This window comes from Myxocyprinus asiaticus, chromosome 31, assembly GCF_019703515.2.
Source record: "Myxocyprinus asiaticus isolate MX2 ecotype Aquarium Trade chromosome 31, UBuf_Myxa_2, whole genome shotgun sequence".
Classification (NCBI taxonomy): domain Eukaryota; kingdom Metazoa; phylum Chordata; class Actinopteri; order Cypriniformes; family Catostomidae; genus Myxocyprinus; species Myxocyprinus asiaticus.
The window spans coordinates 14,074,436-14,086,652 of record NC_059374.1 but is presented as its reverse complement, the minus strand read 5'-3'; the positions used below and the strand labels follow the sequence as shown (position 1 = coordinate 14,086,652).

Here is a 12,217-nt window from a genome sequence, read left to right as displayed (position 1 = left end):
TTGACCCCTTTCCAAACATAGCACTTATGGTTGTGACCATAAAGCTCTATTTTAGTCTCATCACTCCAAATTACAGTGTGCAAGAAGCTGTGAGGCGTGTCAAGGTGTTGTCGGGCATATTGTAACCGGGCTTTTTTGTGGCATTGGTGCAGTGAAGTCTTTGGTCATCTTGCATGAACCACATGCTTGAGATCTCCCCAGAGTGGCTTGATGATATTAAGGTCAGGAGACTGTGATGGCCACTCCAGAACCTTCACCTTTTTCTGCTGTAACCACTGGAGGGTCAACATGGATTTGTGATTAGGGTCATTGTCATGCTGGAAAGTCCAAGAGCGTCCCATGCGCAGCTTTCGTGCAGAAGAATGCAAATTGTCTGCCAGTATTTTCTGATAACATGCTGCATTCATCTTGCCATCAATTTTCACAAGATTCCCCGTGCCTTTAGAGCTCACACACCCCCAAATCATCAATGAGCCACCACCATGCTTCACAGTGGGGATGGTATTCTTTTCACTATAGGCCTTGTTGACCCCTTTCCAAACATAGCACTTATGGTTGTGACCATAAAGCTCTATTTTAGTCTCGTCACTCCAAATTACAGTGTGCAAGAAGCTGTGAGGCGTGTCAAGGTGTTGTCGGGCATATTGTAACCGGGCTTTTTTGTGGCATTGGTGCAGTGAAGGCTTCTTTCTGGCAACTCGACCATGCAGCTAATTTTTGTTCAAGTATCATCGTATTGTGCTCCTTGAAACAACCACACCGTCTTTTTCCAGAGCAGACTGTATTTCTCCTGAGGTTACCTGTGGGTTTTTCTTTGTATCCCGAACAATTCTTCTGGCAGTTGTGGCTGAAATCTTTCTTGGTCTACCTGACCTTGGCTTGGTATCAAGAGATCCTCAAATTTTCCACATCTTAATAAGTGATTGAACAGTACTGACTGGCATTTTTAAGGCTTTGGATATCTTTTTATATCCTTTTCCATCTTTATAAAGTTCCATTACCTTGTTACGCAGGTCTTTTGACAATTCTTTTCTGCTTGCCACGGCTCAGTATCTAGCCTTCTCAGTGCATCCACGTGAGAGCTAACACACTCATTGACTATTTATACACAGACACTAACTGCAATTTAAGAAGCTACAGGTGTGGGAAATTAACCTTTAATTGCCATTTAAATCTGTGTGTGTCACCTTGTGTGTCTGTAACAAAGCCAAACATTCAAGGGTATGTCAACTTTTGATCAGGGCCATTTGGGTGATTTCTGTTACCATTATGATTTAAAAAGGAGCCAAACAACTATGTGATAATAAATGGCTTCGTATGATCACTATCCTTAAATAAAAAACAGTTTTTTTGCATGATTAGTCATATTTTCAAAATCAATGCCAAAATTTCACAATTTCTGCCAGGGTATGCAAACTTTTGAGCACAACTGTATGCTAGTAGTAATATGATATAGTTTTATATATATATATGAACAATGTGAGATTTGTGAATGTGAAATACCTGTATTAACTAAGCTTCAGATGCGAAGTTCCATTAAGTATTGTTCATGTATGGCACTTATTATAATGTTCATGATCGGATGGTTATTTTCTTGTAAAGCTACATGTAACTGACAAAGTTTAAAACTCTTGTTTTATCATTGTGTTTCAATCACCTGAAACACACCCTAATACCAGGTGTAAACAGGCCTAAGATGAAATTGAACCCCCTTGTGCTCATGTATCTAAAACCCATACATATCACCATCGGGTGTGCTATTGTTCTTTTAGCCAGTTTTTGCCCCTAAAGTAAAAGTCCCTGGGAAAGCTGAGGGCCATGAAAGACGCCTCTGTGCCGCCCATGGCTAGAGAACACAGGACTTCAGTCAGCATGCCGTCAGACCATCACTTTTCTCACTCCGCTCGGCCATCTAATCCAGCCTGGACTTTTCAGAGGTCTGGGAGCCAGACACGTCTGGTTGAGGGGGCAGCAGATAACAATGGCTCGGAAAGCAGCATGGTGTTTCAAAACCGTATGACTTTCTTTCTTATGCCGATCACAAAAGGAGCCCCAGTGGGGATATTTTCAATACAATGGCAGTTAGTCACTCACTTTAGAGCTGAAGTATGTAATTTCTGCATGTGGTGATGGGGGCGTGGTCGTGTGGCTGTTTGCGGGAGAGAGGGAGTGGTGTGGCTCGTCAAGCTGGTTGAGATGATCTCTAATAACTGTTTCTTGTTACAGTGATAGTGGGGAGAGGCCTGAAAAGCAGCCAAAACATTGAGAACACTCAAAGTCTTCTTTGAGTGTTCTAATGTTTTTAGTGTTGTAAAACTGAGATTTCAAGTAGTTTATTTCAAAGTTTTGTTACACTGAACTGTTTGAAATAAGAAACGCACTGTGAAGAACGCACACAGAGAGTGTGGAAGGCAGAAAAATAAAAGCCTACCTGAAGCATTTCACTGCTCCCTGTCTCCTTTTCCATACCCGAACCTGAAGGAGTGTTACACTGCACTACTAGCGCCACCGAACAGAACTGCAAAAATAAACTTCGTTTTCAAATGAGATTTCTGAATACACACCCATCTGCCATTGGTCAAACAAAGAGGTAGTCCAGCCCCCAACTCACGCCATTGGTTGAGTCAATGTTATTTTTTTCTACAGATGTGTCGCCTATCGTATGCCTTCAAAAGACTTGGAATATGACGCATGAGTCACATGGACTACTTTTATGATACTTTTGCATTATTTTTGAAGCATGAAAGCGAAATCACTATCCACTGCCATTGTACTGAAAAATGGACCGGGACATTCTTCAAAATTTTTCCTTTTGTTTTCTGCAGAAGAAAGCCATATGGATTTTAAACAACATGCAGGTGAGTAAACTAAGAGAATTTTAAGGGGAAGCTATTACTTTTCGGATGGTGCACTACAGTTGCTTACAAATCCAACAAAGAAATAGATGCAACAATATAGGAATTTTAGCTAATATCAATAACCAATAGTTGTTAGTTACGGCCAATAACTGATATGATAGTTGATATTATACATCTAAACTGCTTTTTCAATAAATTTTTTGTCTTAGGGCACCTTTTTATTATGAAGAATAGAGTCAAGAAAACAGGAAATGATGGGTAAAGAGAAGCAAACATGATGGGGAAATGTCAAAGCAGATTTGAACAGTGCAATGTGTAGGAGCATGTGCGCTGCCTGTTAGACCACAGCTCCAGCATCAATCTATACTGTTTTGTCTGTTTTTAAACAAGTGTTCACACCTAGTGAAATCACTGTATTGGCTGCTGATTACTGAAATTAAAACCATCTGCAAAACGGTTTTAACCATGAAAACGCAGATATGAAAAACAATGGTTCTTTAATAATTATCAAAACTGTTTGAATTCAAATGCACAATCCTTAAATAATGATAGCCACAGAATGTAGAAGGTTGGCACTCCTAAGAACATGTAATATTTAATTTATAATCATTCTTGTTCTCACATTAATGAGGAAAAACCATCATTACAGACGTGACAACTGTGAAAGTGGCACTTACATACATGATGAGGTAAAACCATCCAAAACGCTTTGAAACCAGCAAACTTTGATGTCCGAGACATTGCTTTGGTATCCATTAAGGCTGCATGGTTGATTGAGTTAAGATTAAAATTGCATTATGGTCTTCCGCAATTACGTAAGTTTGAAAGGCTGCGTTTAAAAATAGACTGCAATCAGTGCTTCAGTCAGCGCATCAATTAGCATTGTGTAAGCAAGCGGCACCCTCTAGTGGTCTGGATGGCAATTTCCATAATCCATCACACCACTATAAAACATGTAAAGGTGTTTTGTTTCAGTTCAAAAGTTTCATATCGGCGCGTCCCTTGAAATCACATACTTAAAATGAAAACAGAAATCACAGAAAAGTGCGTTTGATCCTGATAATTTAGTACAGTTACCGACAATTTTAAGAAAACACACATTTTGGCAAGTCATCAATATATTGTGTATCCCTACAGTTTATTAAAAAGTATGGTGATTGAAGGTAACTAGATCAAATGCATCTGTGGGACTTCACCTATAAATAAAAAAATAAACGAGGCAATTGGCTCTTAACTAAAAGGCTGGTCTTCCATTCTACAGCCACCATATTGAGCATTGCAATTTCTCCTAATCATCTTTCTATGAGTGGTCCTCCTTACTATACATTTTTTGGGTGGCTTCAGATCTATTAAGGGCACTAAACTAAGGTTTTAAAGTACTGTTATTAGTAAAGAATTTCTTGTAAATTCTAAGCTATTATTACACATACTTGCACAGATGTTATCTTGCACCAATACTGGTGGTTGTCATGTTAATACATAGTTCTTATGGGTTTTTAGGTAAGTGAAACAACAGGGAACCACAATAGTAGGCACAAAGAAATGCTAGTGTCAGAACTAGCACTGCCTTCATTCTCTCCAGTGCAGACTTGTATCTCCGCCAATGAAGGAAGTATCAGTTGCTTACCTTCAACCATCAGCATGGGCTCCTTCCCTCCCCCATGTGCCAGCATCTCTCTGCGGTAACGCTCTCCGGTTTCCCTGCAACAACGTGAGCAGATGCAAGTTTACTTTACACTACCAGCATTATTCCCACAATCAAAGCCAATACACCCTCTCAAATGGCCTGACATGTTCAAAATGGTCCAAACAAAAAAAGCTTAAGAACAAAACTACAGAGTGGTGAAGATATGGTGGTGTTTTTTGGGTAGGGGTACAGAAATATCTTCAAGATTATTGATTTAAAGTTGATTTCATATTTGTGTTCATAAGTTTTTCATTACTGGATAAGGATTTAAAAAACAATTTAGAGATTCCACCTGCCACAAAGCAATATCTTAACAATGAAATATTTTGAGTCGAGCATAAGTAGAAAAATGAATGTTCACTATTGTAATTTCCAAGACTCTTCCAGGCCTGGAAACCACACCTTTAAAAATTCCCTGATATTTCCAGGTTTTCTATTAAATCTATTCAGGTTTAAATGAAAAATAAATAATTGCAATTTCAATAGAAATTCAACCTGTGTGAAATTACAGATGAAAAGTAAAAATGTCAGTACTCATTATACTGCTATAATTTCAGGACCTCAGGTTTTCACAATGTTTATTTTGTTTAGGTTAATAAATAATTTATATGATTATAAAACATGTTTAAATTTACACATTTTTCAAAATGTTTGAGGAATTTGCTTGAAGTTTGGTCTGTTACAGTTTGACACGTTTTAATTTTGAAAAAATGTTAATTGTTGGTGCCATCTCCTGGTGGCCATACGCAATTAGGGTTAATGATCCTTTCTGCCCATATTTGGATGACTTCCACCTCTGGTTGCAGCAATCTGAATACTAAAACGACTGGTTTAGCGTTTCATGATTGTGAACAATGTACTACAGTACATAGTTATTTCATTGACTAAAAATCTACTAAATTTTCACAAAATTTAAGGCAAACATTAAGACTAAAACAAATGTAAAATTTGTAATTTCTGTGACAATAGCACCAACAAATGGAAATGAAAAATGTAAAATTGCTTTCAGACAACTTTCCTGAACATTCCCTTGTCTGCCAATGATCAAAAACAAACAGGTAGTCCCGCCCCAAACTTACGCCACTGGTTGAACAAATGTTTCTGTGCCGGGTGGTTGGGATGCTCAAGTAAATGGAAACATTTTTATAGTGCCACTGAGACAGTGTTATCAGTTTGAGGAAATCAATCCATGTATGGCTTATTTATACATTTCTCTGCATATTAAGATGGAATAGGTTACACACTTCAGCTTTAACACTGAATTAAACTCTGCCTCTTAAAAACATACACACCTGTTCAAGGGATCTTTATGGAAACACTGCTTCCACACCATGGAAGCCACGGCCCGTGACATCAGGTACGAGTAATACTTCGCCCCATAGCCGACCAGATGACTGAATCTCAGCTGCCAGGCCTGCAGAGACAGGTGCAGGTGAACAAATCATAAGCTGCCGTCAGAATATTCACATTACAGAACCATCTCTGTAAACGCTTGCCAAGTGATTTCCTAACCCGTGAACATGCTGATACTCAGAACACTTAATATCTCGGCTGCAACTGTGAGCAAAATAAATGCAAGTGTCAATTTTGTGTATTGCCACACAGTGCCGGACCATATTCATAACTAGATTTTTATATTTTCTGAAGAAAATGTGAGTGGTGATTCCTTGTACAAAACTTGCTGCCACAATGCTAGGATGTTGTGTGTGGTTGCAAGGGAAATACTACTCTATGCAGTTGCTAAGGTTTTCCCAGTGGTTTTAGGCACATTGCTTTGCGGTTGTAAGGGTGTTCTGGGTGGTTGCCTACTAGCCCAACTAAAATGAACCCACCCCAAGTCGGTCTCTAGATATGGTTAGGGATTTGAACAAACTCCTAACCCCAAGTATGAAAAATAGTAAAAGTGATGCCTTGGCTTAGAAAGCACCACTAATCATGAATGCATCTATAATTTATATTCAAGTATTGTTCCCAAATAAAGGATGGTGTATCATCCATATAATCTACTTCCAATTTTATAAAGTGAACATTACAAACCCCTTTCCATTGGCTGCTTTACTCCAATGTAAATTAAAGACAGTGATGATGTTTCAGGTGGATGCAAGTTGGGGAAATATTTTGGCATTAAAACACATACTCGATTCCTGTTTAAAGAGCTTAGCAGTTCAAATGACTTGCTGATTAATGGAGATGTGCTTAGACACCCACTGTATCATATATCCCTGCAGGAAATGATCCGAGCACACTGCTTTTGGAACGACAATAAATACGGGCAACAAAGCCTGTTGATATAAGATAAATGCCACAGCCATTGCAAAAGTAGATTAGCTGTGTTCACAAAGTCATCTAGGTATTACATGTTTATTGAATGATGATAGAAATACTTCTTAGCTTTAACAGTGTGACTGAAATACTTAATTTTAAGTGACTACCATTCAAATCTATGGGCGTACTCATACTAGGCCTGGATGCCTTGTACCGTGCCCAAGCAAGATTGTCCCCCCTCCCCACCCTCCCGCTGGCCTGCACTCACACTGCACTTAACGTTCTGGGCCTGAGCATGCTTATGTCATTAAAGCGAATTTTGCTTTGAAGAAAACAGGAGGAAAAGTGCTCTCACACAGCACAATGGAGTCCATTATTCTGTTACTTTGTGGCTTATTTGGAGTCGTTTGGGGCATGGTGACACACGGCCCTCTCACATGCCTAATTATCGACAGCATCGTACCACTGGAATTTATCCTTTTCGTCCAATGAGCTGCCAGATTTACCTTCAGATACTGAACCCGCAGTTTTTTCGGCTTGCCACGACATTGCTCAATGGTTCTTTGGTATCCACGAGCACGAAGATAGTCGCAAATTTTACCAAATATCTCAGAGTTCTTGTGTGTTGTTTCCAGTTGTTCCTGTATACTCTCGTCGGCCCATATTTCCAGTAAACACTGCACCTCTGCCGTAGACCAAAGTGATCCTTTCGCCACCATGTTTGTTAAATGGAACAGGCTCATCACTGATGTCATGTTTTGAGTGCCGTGCTCGGCCACGGTTAGCAGTCACACTAGATGTGTACCGTGCCTGAGCCCATCTCTTCATGTGCTCCATGCCCGGGCACGGAACGGAGCGATCACACTAGTCAAACGTGCTCGGGCACAGTATAGATCGCCTAGTGTGAGTACACCCTATAATAACTTCAGTTCTTATAACTGCCCATTTTTGTCGCAGCTGTGGTGGACCAGAGATTAGCGCACATTGTCCTGACATGATGCGGGACATGCATATTAAAATTTGACCTGAAACAAGAAAAAAAATTAAACAAGTGTACGAAAATGCACAAAAAAACAACACAACTAAATAATATACAAAATAAAATTATTAAAAATAAAAGAAATGGTAGCTTCCATGGCAAGGCTGTCGATTAAATTCTGCCTGGGAGGAGGCTATATCCATCAGCCGCGTTTCCACTATCAGGCCAGTGCGAGCCAGGGCTATCAACTGGTCAGCCAGGGGCAATAGCCTCGGACTTCGAGCCGTGAGACCAAAATCGATCTGCTTTCCACCATTAGCAGCTTTGCCCTAAAGCCCGCCCTAAGTTCGCTGCTCTGGTGCGAATGTCACATACCCCGCTAATTTCACAAACAAGAGCGAAACTCAAGCTTAGGTATCAGACTCTGGAGACTAGCAAGCCCTCAAAATGAACATGGTGGTGACTGAAGCTGCTGTTTGTTTGCTTATTTTGGTCTTTGCTTGATGGAAAACGAGACCTGCCTCAGTGAAACTCAACCTTTGACACTGACCCTGCCTCAATCCCCAGCTGGCCTTCTTTGGTACAAGGGCATGGCCCAGAGGAGGCACGATGAAGTCCTGGAAGTGACAGTAGGAACGCAACTTGCCCTGGCACGCCCTCATTTGGCCCGATAGTGGAAACGCGACTATTAAGGGGGTTGCACACCAGATGCGTCTGGCGGACAACATGGCGCATTCTAAAATTCGAAACAACTGATTTCAATGAAGGTACGCACACCGCCGCCGCCACTCAGTGTCTGTCAGCAGCGTCCAACTATGACTCCGGAGGCAGCTAAAATTTCTGCTGCGCCACGGAGCGCAACTCTCCATTAAATTCAACCCAAATCATTATCAAAGGACATAGATTATTTACTTTAGCATTCTTCATTCCTGAACAAGGGAAAAACTTTGGTAACCTTTGTGTGTACTGTCTGCAACCTGAACCACATCAATGTGCCCCGTGTTTGATACATGTGCCGTGTCCTAGCTGTGAAGTGGTGCTTCTCGTCTGGTGTGTGACTGCCTTCAGCCACTTTTCCACCATTGGGCCAGTACGAGCCAGGGCTATCAACTCGTCAGCTGAGGCCAATAGCCTCAGACCTTGAGCAGCGAGACCAAAATCGATCTGCATTCCTACCATCGGGCCAATAGCTCCACAGTATTGCCCTAAACCCCGCCCTTAATACGCAGCTCTCATGCCAACGTCAGACACCATGCCCATTTCACAAGCATGAGGGAAACTCAAGCTGAGGTATCAGACTCTGGAGACTTGTTAGCCCTCGAAAGAAGCACAGATTTGTTCTGTGTCCGCAATGTTTTTACTTTTATTTCTCCCGAACCTGTACTGTTGTGCACTGTATACACAACTTGTTTCTGCGACAATATCCTTGATCACCTTTTCGTTTCGGCAGATGCCGTCAATCTGATGTTGCGCATTTCTTTCAGCCCAAATATTTATCAGCCCTGATTTCGTCTACTGACCAGCACTGGCAATTCTCTATAAGCTTGTAGCAAGATATGAAAAATTGGGAAAGGAGTCTGTTGGTGCTAAAACCTCTGCAAAACTCCACCTTTGATAATGACCCCGCCTCAATTCCCTGTTGGCCTTCTTATACCCAAGGGTAATTGGCGGGACAGGGCGCTTGGCCGTTGGCCCAGAGGCGGCATGATGAAGCCCCAGAACTTACAGTGGGAAAGGAACTGGCCCTGGATTGCACTACCATGCCCTCATTTGGCCCAACAATGGAAACGCGGCTATTGAGTTAGCCAACCCTGCTCCTGGAAGTAACCTTCCTGCAGAGTTTAGATCCAACCCCAATCAAACACATCTGAACCCAGTGGCATGCACAGAGGGGGGCCTCTTTCATTCACAAGTCTAAAGGTGCCCTTCTGGTCATGCAGAAAAGGGTGGACATTTTAATGATAAAAACAAAATGAGTAATTAAAACTAAATTAAAATCTCTTAATCTCACAAAAGCAGTAGTAATGTGTCAATGTGAGATTTTCTTGTAAATCGTGAAAGCATTTTAAAAAATTAGGTGTCTTTAACAGCGCACGCTACAGCAGATCGGGGGGAATTCCAGTCGAAAGTGATCATCTCTTTTACCTACTCACTCTGAAGTACAGAGCCTTTGAAGTAAGTACTCTGAAAGGAACAAGGCACCATTACTGTATGAATGTACCCTTCTCTAACAGTCCTGTCATTAATTTTCTCACTTTCGTTTGGAACAACCCTTTGAGTGGCATCCCCATCCTGCAGTGCCCTTTGAGGGGCCAAATATGCCGTAGGGAATTCGCCCCTTGATCATCGAAGTGGTGTTGCCTCAGAGGAGTAACGGTTCAGAAAAAAGTCCACTCAATGTACAGTATCTTATTGTAAGTTCATCAAAAAAATTATACTTGATTACAACAGCATTTCTGACATCACATAATTTGCAGTGTAGACATCTTTATTAATTATGATGGGGCGGTCACATTGCTTGTAGATAGAAATCCAATATGTCTTTCATGGAATACTGTCATAAACTGAAGAAGCTCTCTGATTCAGCCAAAACTAGTTTACTTTTTGTTTAAACAAATAAGCCATTAGATTAATCACTTTCAAAAAAGCACCATGCTATTACCATTTTTTGGACATGTAGGCTACCATGGTAACCATCCAGAACCATGGTATTAATGTCTATCTTGGTACTATCATTGTATCATGGTTTTGCCACATTGCTGCTGTAAGGTCCTAAAAATTCATGACCGAATATAGTAAAATAACATATTAATATGAAAGCAAATAAAGAGAAAGTACTATAGAAAGTGTCAGTTCTATAAAGAGGTTGATGCGGTCAGAGTGGAAGCAGCCGATATGACAGAATGAAGTGAGGGAGCAGTGATAAGAGAAAGTGATGAGACAAGATAAAGATTAGCTCTATGAAGCACTGTGGTAATACCATGGTGAAGGATATTTCCAAAAATGTCCTAATCCTATCCCTAACCCTGTAATGTCCTAACCCTAACCTAACCCAACCGTATGATTTTTTATATTCATATTTCATGATATCTTCTAGGTACTCCAAAAAATATTTGTACTATAGCACATCAAAAACATGGCATTATCACGGACCATGTCTGAAAAACATTGTAATACCATGGTACTTTATGTGAGAAAAATAACAGAATTATTTGTGATGAAGGAACTAATGGAAAAATGTGGATATGTACATAATAAAAAAAAAATGCTTAAATTCTGTAAAAGCAAAGAAATTAGTTAAGTACAGTATATATCAGCACTACTCATTCAAAAAAATATCAGTGGCATTTTTTTTATTTTTTTTTATCTTGGCGCCCCTGCTGAGGTCTGTGAACGCCACTTTCTGAACCAGCTAATCAGGGCTGCATCCAAAAACTGGAAAATGCTGCCTTCGGAGGCTGCATACGAAAGAAAGTCATACACATCTGGGATGTCATGAATGTGAGTAAATGATGAGGGAATTATCATTTTTGGGTGAACTATACCTTTAATAGTCAGGGTTAGGGGTTTGTTCAAGTCCCTAACCCAAGTTTAAACGATAGTAGTGGTAGTAACAGCTATGCCCCTGTTTCCTAGGTTGTCTTTAGTTCAACAAATCGCTTTTATGTCCTTATGACTCGCAAGAGCAAAGCTGGGGGCTTTGACACTCTGTCGCATCCAGCATTTCGTCGGCCACCATATGATCCATGTTCTTAACAGCTGACATTATCTTCCAGAACACTATTAATGACCCAGTAAACCAAATCAACGTCATAATGAAAGCTAAACAAATGTAAATATCTCTCTCTGTGAGTTACCTCTATCATTGGCCACAATCTTTATTAGCAGTGATTGCTAAGGCAAGCATCACTATTAGGGTTGCTGACTAATAAGGTTGTCCAAGATGATAAAGATAAGCAATCTTTTAAAAATCTAGTTTATCAGGTTTGTAAAAAGGTAATGGTTGTGTCCATGGTGATTTCATTCATTTTTGAAAAACATCATTTTCTACAGTAAAAATAAAAAATTACTTGTGATGTCAAGTCATGTAACTATCAAGTAAAATTTATTACATTCCTTGTACCCTGAATACATGCAAGTGTACACAACTTAACCATTAATTTCAAAAAAGTTTTCAAACATATAATAAAAAATATTTTTACAAATATCCTGAATTTCTGAGTCACGAAAAACACTACGTTTTCTTAGGTCACTCCATTTGGCCTGAACAAGATGTACCTTTTTTTAAAAATGCCAATATATCAAACATCGTCATTATAAGGGTCTAAAGTAGCCTTTTCTGCTACACAACATGACTTTGATTTGATGGACAAACATTTTTCAAATATTATATTAAACATCTCCAGACAGTTATACCACATTTTTTAC

At 40.0% G+C, this 12,217-nt stretch overlaps 1 protein-coding gene across 1 annotated transcript in view; it reads right to left on the bottom strand.

Annotated features, from left to right (window-relative positions):
• mipepa (mitochondrial intermediate peptidase a) overlaps positions 1 to 12,217 on the bottom strand; it is a 41,087-nt gene that overhangs the window by 12,951 nt on the left and 15,919 nt on the right. The window contains exons 17-18 of the mRNA XM_051665091.1: positions 5,838 to 5,959; positions 4,486 to 4,559 (exon numbers count right to left, since the gene is read on the bottom strand). Coding sequence (XP_051521051.1) covers positions 4,486 to 4,559; positions 5,838 to 5,959 — 196 coding nt within the window. The remainder of the gene's footprint in view (positions 1 to 4,485; positions 4,560 to 5,837; positions 5,960 to 12,217) is intronic.